The sequence below is a fragment of the Chiloscyllium punctatum genome, chromosome 11, assembly GCF_047496795.1.
Source record: "Chiloscyllium punctatum isolate Juve2018m chromosome 11, sChiPun1.3, whole genome shotgun sequence".
Taxonomy (NCBI): Eukaryota; Metazoa; Chordata; class Chondrichthyes; order Orectolobiformes; family Hemiscylliidae; genus Chiloscyllium; species Chiloscyllium punctatum.
This window is the reverse complement of record NC_092749.1, coordinates 56788919-56806060: the sequence shown is the minus strand read 5'-3', so window position 1 is coordinate 56806060 and position 17142 is coordinate 56788919. Positions and strand designations below refer to the sequence as shown.

The following is a 17142-nucleotide window of genomic DNA, read 5'->3' as shown; positions in this document are numbered from 1 at the left end:
ACTGCTCCCAACAGTGGAAGGGTAGAATACTGGGCTACCATTTTAAGGTGGAAAAGTATGACACGGGAAAAGCACAGCAGGCCAGGCAGCATCCGAGGAACAGAAGAGTCAACATTTCAGGCATAAGCGCTTAATCAGGAATTGCACCTCACTTTCTGACTCTGAATTTCCAGCATCTGCAGTCCTCACTTTCTCCTTACCATTTTAAGGTGATTAGCAAAAGAAGCAATGGAGAAATATGGAAAACCTTTTTAATGCAATAAATGCTTAGCATTTGGAATGCTTTGCTGAGAGTGTGCTGGTGGTTGACTCAATCACAATTTTTAAAAGAGAAGGGAAAAATGTTGCAGGGGTTTAAAGAAATGGCTGGGAGGGTGATTGGGTGAGTTAGTCTTCCAGATAGCTGGAAATGGGCCAAATGGCCTCTGTTAACATTGTGATCAGTTCATGATTCTTTTGGGTGGACTCTTAGAAGCCTGAATGATGTGGGCTGTAGCAAAATTTCCAGCATAAGACGTCCTGTGGGTTCTATCTTGACATCAGGTGCAACTCACTGCATCTTTCATGTGTCAGACATTAAGGTGAGCTTCTTACTAGGCAGCGACGAGTTGCCAGTTAGAAGTGCTTTTTGAGGGGTCCCTTACCTTTCTGTAGACATTGGCATCCAAGATTTGCCAACCCATCATGATCCTCAAGGCACATCTCCAGTCTACTTGCAGGACGCTTAGGAAACGTAGATCTGTAGGACAGGGCATGTAGCAACTGCTTTAGAGACTGCTGCAAAGTCAGTTTATTTGCATGGTCATGTATCCAGCTTATGAATTGGACCAGGCTGCATCTCAAGGCCACTTAGTTGCTCTCTTAGTACACGTTGACTGAGCACCTACCTGCATCTTCACAGCATCCATGTCTTGCCTTGCTTTGTCTTACCACAGTATACCAAGCCTGTTAGCATGTTGGCATTTCACCCAGAATTGAAAGGCTGTCATTGTTATCTTATCGACATGCTGTCTTGTCCAGACACACAGTCAAGGCAGTGGTTAGTCCTACAGGGCCATCGTAAGCTATCATGGAAGCCATGTAACTTCGTGGAGATAACTCTTCAGGGAGCTGCAAACACAGAGGTCAAGGTCTGATCAGTCATGCATAGGGGCTTTTGTCAACATTGCCCAGAGGTATTGGGCATATATAATGCTGGTGGTCTGTATGTTGATCATTTAGGAAGATAAAAAGTGGAATCTCCAAGGGCAACATAGGGTGAGGTGGCAAAGGCTGAGCTAAAGAGAATTATGTTAAGGTTAGTATGAAAGTGAAACTTAAAACATAGTGTGGTGAGGGAAACAACATTGGTGGGCATGATAGATTGGAGGAGGGGATTTCTTTGGAGTCACCACACACTGGTCTCAATAGGGGAGTACAAAGGACCAGAGTGGGAATCATTGAGGTATAATGCTGGGCTCAGGAGGCAGAGACAATTGTTGATTGCAAAGTTCAATGTGGAAAATCTCTATATAATGGATGGGTCAGCATCAGCTGTCAGGTTGGGACAAAGTTAAAGAGCATATGGAGGCTGTGGGAGAGTACCTGGTGACAAAGCACAATTTGGTGCTGATGGTGTCCAGTGTGTCACTCCTGGAAGGGAGGAAGGGTCACTCAATCTAAAACTTTAACTCTGATTTCTCTGCACAGGTGCTGCCAGACCCATTGAGCTTTTCCAACAACTTATGCTTTTGATTCTGATTTCCAGCATCTGCAGTTCTTTTGTTTTTTATTTGGTGCAGTGAGTGTCAGTTTGGTGGGAAGAATTGTGGGAAACCACGTCCTGGATGTTAGGGGAGAAGACATGGAATGTGTTTACAAACTGCAGTCCCAAGGAAGGGCCTCCTCGAAATGTCGAGTCTCTTGCTCCTCAGATGCTGCCTGACCTGCTGTGTTTTTTCCAGTGCCACACTTTATAACTTTACAAACTGCAGCAACATTTAATTTCCAATCATGTCTTCACCCAATTGTAATGCATATGCTTAAAGCTCAAGGACAATCTATACCATGCCATTGGTGTCGGCAAATCAAACATTTACATTTCAGTGTTGGAGATGTTAGCAGCAATGACTTTAAAGGAAGCACATGCTAACTTTCAAGGCTGCTCTGTGATGAGGGGACCAAGCTTCGTTGCAGGTCTTTTAAATAAGTGGACTGTACTGAACTCAGTGATAAATTGATTTGGTGACGTGGGTCTGGGGTGGGAAGGGGGGTCAAAGTGCAGCATGTAGTCCTGTCTTGTTGTAATGTCATGCTCACTCAATTAGCATACTTTTGACCAGAACAATGATAGAGCAGACAATAGGAATCCGGAAGCTGTAGTTCCACAGTTGGAGCAGCCTGGGGTCACACTGCATTTTAATCCAGACAGAATGTGCTGCATCATCCTAACATGCTGTGCTCTGTACAATCGGAGCAGACAATAAGACAAGGTGCTGGATGCTGAGGAACTGGGGGAATGGGAACAGTATTCTGAGGAGGATGGTGGTGAGGATATTGAGGAGAAGGAATCTTTCCTTGTGTATGACAAAGCTCAGCTGCGGTGGGTGCTGCAACTCAGACTGGACCTGATCGACACCCAGTTCCAGTTGATCAGAACTGGACATTACAAACTATTAGAGAATATAGAATAGTTATTGCTTGTGATGAAAGCATTTGGCTTGCATTTCAAAGACAGACTGCAGCCTCTGTTAGTTTTGTTTCTTTCGTTGCTGGAAATAAAGCTCATAGTTGGAATTATCCACCTACTTGCCAAGATATGACGTTCCCCTATTGGATGATAACATAATGTGGGTCTTCCTTGGGCATTAGTGAGAAAGTAATGGTGACTTAGAGAGGGTGTTTCAATGGGACATAACTCAGAATAGGTAAACTATGCAGCCTGGCTTAAACAGTGACCAGGATGAGAGAATGGGGTTGAGCGTGCGAGGTAGTGTCAGCCGTGTGCTGAGAGCAGTGTGGCTTCGTGGCTGCTATGTGATTATATTGCTGGTGAGGGGCAGCAGCACATTACCGTACTTGTCAGGATGCACAGCAGCCTTTTAAAGACGGCATAGGTACCAAAGATGCCAGTCTTTGGGCAGATAGCTTGAGGAGTGGCAAGTGTTCCAGGAATGATGTGGTAATGTTGGGCGAGTTTAGACGAGTGGATACTATATGGATGGGGTAGATAGTTAACAATGAAGTCTGGTAAGATATGGCCAGAGATCATTCAAAAACTAATTGTGAAAAAACCTTCAGAAAATCCAATGCAACTGACACCTCGGCAAAAAAAAATGTAAGATTCAGCTCCAAGATTCTATTCAGTTGTCCTTGTGCAGTGGTCTGAGGTGACTACATTTTATCTTGTGCTACTTTAACCATCAAATAATGCAATTGATGCATTCCAAAAATATTATTTTTAAAGATTCTTACCATTTAACAATGATTCTGATAACTGCATCACACATTACCTGACTCCCTGTGTTTGTTCCTCTGATTGTTTCTCTTTCACCCATCCCTGTGTTTCACCTGATGACTCAGCCTCATTGTTTCTTTTACTCATATCTCTATGAAACATCTTCCGTACATTTAGTCACTGAAGATGTTAAATAAATATATGAAGCAAGTGGTGTCAGATTTGCACCAATAGGTAGGTATTGTATGCTTATCGTACACAATTTATGCGTCTGTTCTGTGATCTGGAATAGTAATTTTAATGTGACAGGACCTAAGCATACTATTACAATATTCACTTGCATTTCTTCAACATAAAATATTTTGGAATTTTTGTTTTGTTTTGTTTTTATGTTGGATTAGTTTGACATGTTGCTATTACATTGTACAACATTATCCTCATATATTTGGAAGACAGAATTTAATTCATGCTAATGAGATTAATGAGATAGCAACCCAGAAGAACTATTTTGACATGAACTATTTATAGTCAAACTGTATTAAATAATTATTAAAAGAATAATGTCATACTTTTCCACAATTTTGAAACAGGTGGAAGAAAACAGACTGATAAACAATCACAAATATATTATAGAATATGGAGAACATAGAACGTTATAGCGCAGTACAGGCCCTTCGGCCCTCGATCTTATGCCGACCTGTGAAACCAATCTGAAGCCCATTAAAACCTACACTATTCCATTTTCATCCATATGTTTATCCAGTGACCATTTAAGTGCCCTTAACGTTGGCGAGTCTACTACTGTTGCAGGCAGGGTGTTCCATGGCCCTACTACCCTCTGTGTAGAGAAACTACCTCTGACATCTGTCCTATATACATCACCCCTCAATTTAATGCTATGTCCCCTCATGGTCGCCATTACCATCTGAGGAAAAAGGCTCTCACTGTCCACCCTGTCTAACCCTCTGATAATCTTATATGTCTCAATTAAGTTACACCTCAACCTTCTTCTCTCAAACAAAAATAGCCTCAAGTCCCTCAGCCTTTCCTCATAAGATCTTCCCTCCAAACCAGGCAACTCATCCTAGTAAATCTCCTCTAAACCCTTTCCAACACTTCCACATCCTTCCTGCAATAATCCAAGTACGACTGCACCAGAGTTTTGTACAGCTGCAACAGACCTCAGGGCTCCAAAACTCAATTCCTCTGTCAATAAAAGCTAACACACAGTATGCCTTCTTAACAATCCTATCAACCTGAGTGGCAAGTTTCAAGGGACTATGTGCCTGGACACTGAGATCTCTCAGCTCATCCACACTGCCAAGAATCTTACCATTAGCGCAGAACTCTTTATTGCTGTTGCTCCTTCCAAAGTGAATCAACTCACACTTTTCTGCATTAAATTCCATTTTACACTTCTCAGCCCATTGCTGCAGCTTATCTATGTCCCTTTGTAACCTGCAACATCCTTCGGCACTATCCACAATTCCACCAACCTTAATGTCATTCGCAAATATATGAACCCGTTCTTCTACAAACTCATCCAGGTAATTTTTAAAAATAACAAACAGCAGTGGCCCCAAAACAGATCCTTGCAGTACACCACTAGTAAATGAACTCCAGGATGAACATTTCCCATCAACTACCACCCTCTGTCGTCTTTCAGCTAGCCAATTTCTGATCTAAACTGCTAAATCACCTTCAATCTCATGCCTCTGTATTTTGTGCAATAGCCAACCGTGAGGAACCTTATCACACGTCTTACTGAAATCCATATACACTACATCAACTACATTCCCCTCATCCACCTGTTTGGTCACCTTCTCAAAGAACTAAATAAGGTTTGTGAAGCATGACTTACCCTTCACAAAATTGTGTTGACTATCTCTAATCAACTTATTCCTTTCTAGATTATTATAAATCGTATCTCTTGTAACCTTTTCCAACACTTTACCCACAGCCGAAGGAAGGCTCACTAGTCTATAATTACCAGTATTGTCTCAACTCCCCTCTTGAACAAGGTGACAACATTTGCTGTCTTCCAGTCTTCTAGCACTATTCCTGTAGACAATGATGATATAAAGATCAAAGCCAAAGGCTCTGACTTCCTCCCTGACTTCCCAGAGAATCCTAGGATGAATCCCATCTGGCCCAGGGGACTTATCTATTTTCACACTTTCCAGAATTGTTAAAACCTCCTCCTTGTGAACCTCAATCCCAACTAGTCTGGTAGCCTGTATCTCAATATTCTCTTTGACAACATTGCCTTTTTCAGCGTGAGTACTGATGAAAAATATTCATTTAGCATGTCTCCTAACTCCTCAGACTCCATTCACAACTTCCCACTACTGTCCTTGATTGGCCCTAATCTTACTCTAGTTATTCTTTTATTCCTGATATACCGATAGAAAGCTTAGGGTTTTCCTTAATCCCATCTGCCAATGATTTCTCATGTCCCCTCCTGACTCTTCTTACCTCTTTCTTTAGGTCTTTCCTGGCTAACTTGTAATTTTTAAGCACCCTAACTGAAACATTGCATCTCATCCTAACATAAGCCTTCTTCCTCTTGACATAAGATTCAACTTCTTTAGTAAACCATGGCTCCATCGCTTGACCACTTCCTTCCTACCTGACTGGTACACACTTATCAAGGACTCGCAGTAGCTGTTCCTTGAATAAGCTCAGCATTTCAATTGTGCCCATCCACTGCAATTTCCTTCCCCAACCTTTGCATCCTAAATCTTGCCTAATCTCATCATAATTGCCTTTCCCCCTGCTATAACTCTTTCCCTGTGGTATATACCTATCCCTTTGCATCACTAAAGTAAACAGAACCGAATTGGTGATCAAAGTGCTCACCTATCTCCAAATCTAACACCTGGCCTGGTTCATTACCCAGTACCAAATCAAATGTGGCCTAGCCTCTTGTTCACTTGTCTACATACTGTGTCAAGAAACCCTCAAGCACACATTGGACAAAAACTGACCCATCTAAAGTACTTGAACTATAGTATTTCCAGTCAATATTGAGGAAGTTAAAGTCCCCCGTAACAACTATCTTGTTGCTTTCCCTCCTATTGAGAATCATTTTTGCTATCCTTTCCTCTACATCTCTGGAAGTATTCAGAGGCCCAACAATGTGACCTCTCCTTTCCTGTTTCTAACCTTAGCCCATATCACCTCGGTAGACGAGTCCTCAAATGTCCTTTCTGCCACCATAATCCTGTCCTTGAGTATCAATGCCAAACTTCCCCCTCTTTTACTGTCTTCTCTGTTCTTACTGAAACATCTAAATCCTGGAACCTGCAACAATCATTCCTGTCCCTGCTCTATCCACATCTCTGAAACAGCCACAACATCAAATTCCCAGGTACCGACCCATGTTGCCAGTTCACCCACCTTATTCCAGGTACTCCTGGCGTTGAAGTAGACACACTTCAAACCGCCTTCCTGATTGTCAGTGCACTCTTGCAACCTTGAAACATTATTTCTGATCTCACTTCTCTCAACCTCCTGGACAATGGAACTACAATTTAGGTTCCCATCCACATAATGAACTAGTTTAAACCCTCCTGAAAAGCATTAGCAAATTCTTCCCCCCCCCCCCCCCCCCCAGGTTATTGGTACCCCTCTGGTTCAAGTGTAGACCGTCCTGTTTGTAGCGGTCCCACCTTCCCTAGAATAAGCCCCAATTATCCAAGTATTTGAATCCCTCCTTCCTGCACCATCCCTGTAGTCACATGTTCAACTACTCTCTCTCTCTCTCTCTCTCCCTATTCCTCGCCTCACAAGCACGTGGCATACCCTAGCTCCCTGAATTTCTGCCTTAAATCCCCATCCCTTTTCCTACCTTTGACATTAATGCCTATGTGGACCACAACTTGGGGCTCCTCCCCCTCCCCTCAAGGATCCCAAAAACACGGACCCCGGGACCTGGAAGGCAGCACACCAATCGCAAATCTCTTCGTTCCCATAGAATCTCCTATCTGTTCCCCTAACTATGGAGTCCCCAATGACTAATGCTCTGCTCTGCTCTTCTCTCCCCTGCCCTTCAGAGCAACAGGGACAGACTCTGTGGCAAACACCTGTACCCCATGGCTTACACCTGGTAAGTCGCTCCCCCCCATCAGTATCCAAAATGGTATACTTGTTCTTGAGGAAAATGGTCACAGGGGATCTCTGCACTGTCTGGCTGTTCTCTTTCTGTGCCCTGACTGAACTCATCTGCCTTTTTCTTGTACCTGAGGTGTGATAACCTCCCTGTAACTCCTCTCAATAACCCCCTCCACCTCAGGAATGATCCAAAGTTCATCCAGCTCCAGCTCCAGATCCCTCACACAGTTTCTGAGGAACTGGAATTGGATGCAATCTATATTTTACACTGTAACATCCAGTATCTTTGGATGTGTATATAGGAGGTATGGTTAGTAAGTTTGTAGATGACACCAAATTTGGAAGTGTGGTGGGACAGCCAATAAAGTGCCCTTACAGTACAATAGGATGTTGATCAGATGGGCTAATGGGCCAAGGAATGGCAGCTGGAGTTTAACTTATATAAAAGTGGGGTGCAGCACTTTGGAAATGCAAATCAAGGCAGGACTTATATACTTGGTGGTAAGGTCCTGGAGAGTGTTGCTGAACAAAGAGACCTTGGAGTGCAGGGACAAAGTTCCTTGAAAGTGGAGTTGCAGGTAGATAGGATAGTGAAGAAGGCATTTGGTATGCTGGCCTTTATGGGTCAGTGCATTGTGTAGAGAAGTTGGGAGGTCATGTAGCGGCTGTAGAGGACATTAGTTAGGCCACTTTTGGAATCTTGTGTGCAATTCTGGTCTCTCTGTTAAGGAAGGATGTTGTGAAACTTGAAAGGGTTCAGAAAAGATTTACAAGGATGTTGTCTAGGTTGGAGGGCTTGAGCTATACTGTGAGCCTGAATAGATGGGCTGTTTTCCTTGGAGCACCAGAGGATGAGGGGGACCTTACAGAGGTTTGTGAAATCATGAGGGGCATGGATAGGATGAATACACAAAGTCTTCCTCCCGGGTGGGGGAGTCCAGAACTAGAGGGCATAAGTTTAGGGTGAGAGGGAATAGATTTAAAAGGGACATAAAGGGCAACTTCTTCATAAAGACAGTGGTGCATGTTTGGAATGAGCTGCCAGGGAAGTGGTGGAGACAGGTACAATTACAACATTTAAAATGTAACAGGATGGGTATTTGAATAGGAAGGGTTTAAGATGGATATGGGCCAAATGCTGACAAGTGGGACTAGATTAGGATATCTGATCAGCATTGAAACATTTCTGTTTCCTTGCTGTACATCTCGATGCCTCCGTGACTAGTCAATGTGGTTCAAAATCACACAACATCAGGTTATGGTCCAACAGGCTTATTTGGAAGCACTAGCTTTCAGAGCGCCGCTCCTTCATCACCTGATGATAATGAAGGAGCAGTGCTCCAAAAGCTAGTACTTCCAAATAAACCTGTTGGACATAACCTGGTGTTGTGTGATTTTTAACTTTGTCCACCCAAGTCCAACACCAGCTCCTCCACATTATTACTAATCAACATGAGGTAAATATAAATTAACAGGCAAACTGAAGCAGAACACATCATCAACAGCACATTAATAAGAAGTGCAACCAAGCTACATCCTACAAGTTTCTCAGCAACCCACTGAAAAATCAATGAGCCACAAAACCCTATGAAACTCGAACACTGCACTGACCCAGACTGCTTAAACTCTTGCTCAACCTCCAAGTTGCTCAATATCTTCTGAGACTGTAAGCAACTGGATACACAAAGCTGTGCTCTAGCATCTGATCACTGCTGGAATTCAAGCTCCCTAGCTGCTGTAAATGGAGTACCCCTACACATGGACAGGCCTTTATCCAACTACCAACTTCATGAACACACAACCACATACAGGCTTTCAGTTGCCCACCTGCCAGCACTCTAGCAAAAAGCATCCTTTCAGCTTCACTGAACTTTTAAGTGCTCAGGGATATCTTGAGCCCCACTGTCCATCAATAGCAAACAGAACTTACAGAAACTTCAACCCTATTATGAGCTCCAAAAAGGTTTCTCTGCTGCCTCACAGCGCCTGAGACCCGGGTTCAATTCCCGCCTCAGGCGACTGACTGTGTGGAGTTTGCACGTTCTCCCCGTGTCTGCGTGGGTTTCCTCCGGGTGCTCCGGTTTCCTCCCACAGTCCAAAGATGTGCAGGCCAGGTGAATTGGCCATGCTAAATTGCCCATAGTGTTAGGTAAGGGGTAAATGTAGATGTAGGGGTATGGGTGGGTTACGCTTCGGCGGGGCGGTGTGGACTTGTTGGGCCGAAGGGCCTGTTTCCACACTGTAAGTAATCTAATCTAATCTAATAACTCCCAGAGCTTCACTGAACCCCCAGCTCCTTCGAGCTAACAATAGTACAATCTGTTCTGCTATAATGCACGTTTCTTGAACGCAAATTAGCTATAATGTGATTGAAGGTTTTATGCCATTATTTGTAGAACACAAATTTTCCTTACCTGTCATGGCTATAAGGCAATTCCAGCCTCACTCGTCTAAATGGTGCTGTTATTATGTGATTTTCTTATAAAGCGGGATCGCATGGTAACGGAATTATTGTATTATATAAGAACCAACTGTACTTCCTTTGTATGGTGCTTTCATCTTTGACTGCTCCTGGCGAACTGACTAATCACTAATTGCTGTTCACTGACCCTTGAACTGACCATGTGACCTATTAAAATCTTCAATAGTGTCCTGCTCCTGTTCCTAGACAGAATCAAATGTACAATCCTTGGAAAATGTAGTGTTTCAAATTTAACAGTCTTCAGTTGACTAACTGCAATTTCACAGCTGCCAGCTTGCAGAACATATAGACACAGAAACAATATTTCATCATATGAATCGAACAGCAGCAAGTGAATGAAGGTTTATTCATCTAAAGAAGGAGATATGTATCAATGCTTCACCTGTAACATTTCTGTGTCATGGTGCAAACTAGGAATTTTGTGTCTTTGTCTGACTAAAGGCTCCAATTTTCCAAGGAGTGGTACTCACACAGATTGCCATTGCACCCCTTCTTTCATCTGAGAAGAGGGAATTCTGCAATTTAGGGTGGAAATTTCATTCAGGAATACCTCAGGAATGTGGAGGTGGTACTTTCATTATGAAGGTTCTTCTGTGGCATAGAAGTGTCAGAAGAAAGCAAACAACTCCACCTTTTCTAAAGCATTTCACTTCCATGTTCTGAAATGTAAATGTTTTGACAGCAACTTCAACAACCGCTGTCAACCTTTAAGCATAAAAGTGTGATGTTAGGTGCTGGGACAAATAGGGTGCCAGGTCAGAAATGGGGAATAGGTGACCAGGTTGGTAGGGTGCCAGCTGAGACAGGCTGTATCTGGAGAAGGGTTCGGGTGCCAGCATAGGATGCCAGTTGAGTAAAGAGTTAGAGTGTCAGTGGGTAAGATGCAAAGTGGGAAACTAGTAAGCTGATCAGTCAAAACATGCCAGAGTGCAAATTAAATGATAGTTGGGTGTGTTGTTGGTGGCGAGTGTTGGGTCCAGCAGGTTATGAGACGGGGTCAGGTTGGGTCTGGTGATGGGGTGCGGGCTGGACTCAGGTGCACCAAGTGGGTGGTAGAGTCAGGCAGGGTGAGATGAAGGCATGTAGGATAGGATCCACTGGGAAGGGCAAAAAGATCTTGGGTTAGGTCTGTCGAGGGATAAAGGAGTGAAGGGACTCACTGGGGGGATGATGAGGAGGTTGTATAAGGGGTCTGCAAATGATGTAACTGTAAGCATGGGATCTGTTTAATATTTACTTAGGAGTCAGACAATGCATTATAGTCTAACTTTTCCCAAGTTTTACTCACTTTCTTCAGAACGACCTGGAGTCTTCAGTTTGAAATAAGAATTTCAGAGGGTTTCAGATGTGGAGAAACTGGCCAGTGGAAAATTCCATTTCAATAATTTATTTTCCTGGGCAATTCCTTCAGGATGTGCTAGACTGGGAAATCTGCAGAATTCCTATGTGCAAACTTCCATCAATGCTGGACTAATGGCTGTCTGGCAATTCGAAATTCCAGCCCACCGTGCTTAAAAATTGTCAATGATGCTTCAGGGTTGGGAAAGCTGTCAAAAAAAAAGTAATCATCCATAGATTTTCTCCAATCTCAACCATTTAGATTCTGAAACCTGATGCATAATAATCACTCTCTTTCATACTTTATAATCGCTACAAGCAGTTGTCACTGTGCAACAGGATTTACAATATAGTCAGTTTCATTTTATGTCTGCCACGTTAACAGTTTGTGTTAAGCACTTTACAAAATTGAGAATAATGAATCACTCTTTCTTGTTATTGCTTTTGCAGAATAATTGATAAAGCACAGCTTCTGGTGCATATTGATCAACATGCGTTTGGAAATCTTCCCCATCTCAGATACATGTAAGGACTGCTCTCGCATTTGACAAACAATGTACAATGTGCATTTATTTCAGTGTGAAAAACAAGCATTGCAGTTGCAATCAATCATATTGTGGGATAGATCTCAAACTTTATTGTTGAACATTTTAAGGAGACGAGAAATAACACTGTTGTGCTCTGTTTGGTATCAAACATAAAATCTGATGGCTCTGATAATGGCAGTAAAGTGGGGATGATGCAGTGGGAACCAGAAACTGCCAATGAACCCACAGCTAGGAATATAGAGATCCTACCAAACTACATTGCAATATTACTCTTCTGTTTCCTGCTCAGCAGTTGATCTAATTGATATGCAGACTGCCTGCAAGGCAGGTAAACCAGCCCCTATTCCATTGTTAACTGGGTGAAGGAGAAGGTTGGAGGATAGATAGGAAATCTGGGATATGAACCTGCTGAACATATTGCACTATCTGCTTGAATCAGAGAATAAACCATGGGATTCGGCCCCTGTGGGATCTGTGTGAACACATTATTTTCAGGATTTGTGGCTCGCACCAGTGGACTTTGTGGTGCTGTCTAGTTTTATTGTACTCTGTGAAACAGTAAGCTTTACTTTGCTGTAGAATTAAAGGTGAGGTAAACAGATCTCACCATTATTAAAGTGTAAATCAGACAGCAGAGTCTAGCAATTGCACATGTGCAATGAAGTGTAGACATCCAGAAGCTGCTGTCTGAGTTAAACCTTACGCTTATAGAAACTGCATCAAAATAATATCTCACACAGAGACATAGCATTGAAATATAAGGAATAATGAAAATGTTGATACGTTCCTCCAGGTATCAATTATCCTTAAGAGAACAAAAATAGATTTTTAAAATTTTCTCTTCCTATGTATTTATCATGCTTTCCTGACCAAACCTTTAATTCACTCTCTTTATTTCAACTTCTATTTTGAATTTTAAATTGACTGAAAAACTCTGTAGTGTCAAGACCATTTCTGTATCCTGACCCCATTCGGGGTACAAGTTTCCCACACCTCAGTGTTTTGCAGGAGATGACCGATGTAGGGTGGTTGCCATGATATCTGTCCAATTAGGAGGTGGTGAATGTAACCAGAAAGTGAGATCTCGTAGTGGAAAGCATTATTTAAGGAGCCCCTGTCAACTTTCAAAGAGGATATAATAATGGAGTGTTAGGCCTGAAGGGACAGGATTTCAGATCTAAAGGTATCAATCTTGGTGAAGCCTCAAGGTTCATTAATGCCTTGCTGAAGTCATGTTGACATTGGGCAGGTCAAGAAGAACACTTTGATTCTGGTGCAGCAGAAAGAGACCTGAGGCAAAGAAGGTCACCAAAGAATTAATCATGCATTCTTGTTGCTTGCAGAACTTTGGTCCAATGCAGAAAGTTGTTAATTGACCATTTGCACACTTCTGATAAGAAGCAAAGTCAATAGTCTGACATGAATGTCTTAATGATTGCACAACTCTAAACAAGTGGGCATCAAGGCAGGCAGTGTATAGATACAGAAAGAAGATTTATGCTCAGTCCAGCCCTCATTCAAGGGAAGAGCAATGAACTTCTGGGAGAATGGTAGTGAAAGCTCTGGCATTGATGGCATTATCACTTCTGATAGTGGCTCGTGTCGATAAAATAGGAAGGATATCTGTAGCTGATCCTCAATTAGCATGAGGAAAGATCACATAGTAACTACAAGAGCAATCATGTTGGAGTGAAATGAACCTGACAATATAGATGCACACAGACATGGATTTTGGGGGATAGCCATACTATAGCTGTTGTCAACTTTTAAATTTTGTGCAGGTTGGGAGAGGATATCAATGTCTGAACTGAGAAGCTTGCAACTTTCTATAGTCAGTTTTATATTCACTCATGGGATGTGGGTGTTGCTGGCTGGCTAGCATGTATTGACCATCTCTAGTTGCCTTTGAAAATGTGGTGAGCAGCTGCTTTCCTAAACTGCTGCAATTGACATGATGTGGGTTGACTCACAATACCATTAGGGAGTGATTCCAGGATTGGTATGCAAAGACATTGAAGAAAGAGTCCTATGTTTCCAAGTATGGATCATGCACGATATGGAGGGGAATTGCAGGTGGTGTTGTTTCCCATTTATCTATTGCCCTTGTCCTCTAAGTGGTAGTGGTCATAGGTTTGGAAGATGCTATCCAAGGTGAATTTCAGCAATGCATCATGCAGATAGTACCCACTGCTGATAGTGAGCACCAGTGGTGGAGTGACTAAATGTTTGTGGATGTGGTGTCAATCAAGCAAGTTGCTTTGTCCCAGATAGTGTCAAATGTCTTGAGTATCATTGGAGCTGCACTCATCCAAGCAAATGAGGTGTATTTTGTCACACTTGTGCCTTTTAGATATTACATCATGCTCCTGATTTGTACCTTGTAGTTAGGCTACAGGCTTTTAGGATTCAGGAGGTGAGGCACTCATTTAAGGCAGAAATGAGATTGGAATACCTTTTTTCTCACAGGGTCTTTTAATTTTGGTATTCTCTTACTCAGTGAGTAGCGGAGGTCTGACCATTGAATTTTTTCAGGCCTGAGTTAAACAGATTTATGATCAGTAAGGGCTTGGTGCAACACAATTAGGAAAGTGAATTAAGGCCACAATCAAACAAGTGATGGTCTTGCTGGATGAGAGAGCAGACTCATGGAGCTGAATGGCTATGTATGCCCCTATTATAATATCATAATAGACAGAATTCTGTCTTGATCAATGTTTAACGGTGGGTTTCATCTTGAATTTAATGTATTTATAATGTGTTCAAAATCTTGAACAGCTAATGTATTTTATGATTTGGAGATACTGGTGTTGGACTTGGGTGTACAAAGTTAAAAATCACACAACACCAGGTTATAGTCCAACAGGTTTAATTGGAAGCACACTAGCTTTCAGAGCGACGCTCCTTCATCAGGTGATTGTGGAGGGCTCAATCTTAACACAGAATTTAAAGCAAAAATTTACAGTGTGATGTAACTGAAATTATACATTGAAATATTGATTGTTAAGCCTTTCATCTTTAGAATGCAGTGATAATTTCACTTCTTTGAAACTATCACTGTATTCTAACAGTTGAAAGGCTTAACAGACAATCAATTTTTCAATGAATAATTTCAGTTACATCACACTGTAAATTTTTGCTATAAATTCTGTGTTAGGATTGAGCCTTCCACTATCACCTGATGAAGGAGCGTCGCTCTGAAAGCTAGTGTGCTTCCAATTAAACCTGTTGGACTATAACCTGGTGCTGTGTGATTTTTAACAATGTATTTTATGTCATTGTCATTTTTGTTCGCATTTCAGACAGCACATTCAAAATATATTCTCCAACACGTCGAGAGTGTGGTGCTGGAAAAGCACAGCAGGTCAGGCAACATCCGAGGAGCAGGGGAATCGACGTTTCGGGCATAAGCCCTTCATCAGGATTCTCCTGCTCCTCGGATGCTGCCTGATCTGCTATGCTTTTCCAGCACCACACTCTCAACTCTGATCTCCAGCATCTGCAGTCCTCACTTTCTCTATAATCTCCAACTAACCTTGGGCAATGCTACTCAAGAAGAATCTTGAGACAGAATTCAAATATTCCACATATACACCCATAAAATTTGTTTTTGTTTGAAAAGAAAAAATGTACTGTTCAACATGCAGAGAAATAGCTCCCACAACAAACTGACCTTTAATTTGTTTCAGTCATCACATTATTAAGAAAATATAGTCTAGCTCTAGCTCACTTAAAAAGCAGTCTAAGAACAATTAACCTCAACTGAAGGAAGACACAACAATTACACATAGTTGCCTTAGAGAACCTCTGCATATAGCCAAATGATGACATCAAAGTATTTGTTTTGTGTGCTGCCATTGTATTGCATGAGAGTCCTTTAGAGGCTTACGTGGTCCAGTGTGTGCAAGAGTAGATACTATCTACTCTAAAGGAGTCTTGTTGATAAACAAGATGTAGTTTATTTCATCACTGTCACTAGTTATGGTTACGAAAAGTCAGCTCTACATTCCAAAATTAATGTAGGAAAGACTCACATGAGATCCCACTTTACTCTCCCACCAAAACCTTATGATGGCATCACAGTGGGTGATACGTTTTGCAATCAAGTATTAACCCTTCCAGACCCACACAGAGCAGCATTCTTTAATTGGTTTATAATGCATAGCTCCATTATTATATTGATCTGATTAATGCTGAGTATTGCCACAGGAGTAAAGCAAGTGTAATTAAAATAATTCAGAGCGCAGACCAGAACAAATCTCTGAGTTAAAGCTATTAAAAAAGTTCACTATACTACTGACTGGTGATGCAGTACATTCAATTGGTAATGAATTTTCCACTGGACATGTACTCATGGATCAGCACCCAGCCAATCTGCAGTTACAATATTGATCTTTACTGAGGCTGCATCAAACTTCATTGGATTGATAAAGTTTCAAAATGGACCCAAAGTGTTACCACTGCTTCTGTCTCCACACATGCTGCAGACCTGTTGGGTTTCCCCAAAATGTGAGGTTCTGATTTACAATCAGTAATTTGTTGATTTTATGTGATTTGAATCACCCCCAGAACACTGGTTCTGGACATTGGACTTATTTAGGGAAGGTGAAATGAAAAAGGCTGTAGTCAGGTATTTCAAGGCAAAAGAATCTCTGTGTTTATTTACAATACAAAAGGTACGGATAATATAGGAAATAAAGGTAAATGCAACAACAGTGAAATTAACACAGTTAGTTGTACAGAGGACAGTAATACTACTAAATACACTATTAGTTAGATTAAACACTGTTAGAAGTTATATGAAGGGATTTAATCAGAGCAACTTTAATCAGGCATCTTACCATTGGGGTTCCCTGTACTGTCACCACATGCCATACCCTCCCAACTAGCTAGGTCAGAAACTTTGGGGTCTCATCACCTTAAGCTCACCACAGAAAAACACAATTTTGAAGTCCAAATGGATGTTCCTGCTTGCTGTACTGGGTGCCTGGATGAAGACTTCAGACCACGTAGGCCTTCAGCCTAGATTGAGTCTGCAGTTCTGGTAGGATGCGTAATGGATCTATTGGGTAAATACTTTGTTTTCTTTATTTTCTGGTGAGCTTTACCTGCCCAGTTTTCACTTCAGGATGTGTCTGAAGCTTTTACAGAGTTTGTCAGTTCTTAATTCTGCTGGCCATGGTCAGTAGCCATTGGTTTCCTGGGTTTGGAACAGGCCTGCATCATTA

At 41.9% G+C, this 17142-nt stretch overlaps 1 protein-coding gene across 9 annotated transcripts in view; it reads left to right on the top strand.

The window, feature by feature from the left end:
• The window catches only part of LOC140483016 (lutropin-choriogonadotropic hormone receptor-like), a 240622-nt gene that overhangs the window by 155496 nt on the left and 67984 nt on the right, over positions 1-17142 (top strand). For 8 of the 9 annotated variants that reach the window (XM_072580853.1, XM_072580860.1, XM_072580858.1 and 5 more), the window contains one exon: positions 11820-11894. The exons of the other annotated variant lie outside the window; for it this stretch is intronic. In XM_072580853.1, coding sequence (XP_072436954.1) covers positions 11820-11894 — 75 coding nt within the window. The remainder of the gene's footprint in view (positions 1-11819; positions 11895-17142) is intronic. 9 annotated transcript variants of the gene reach the window in all.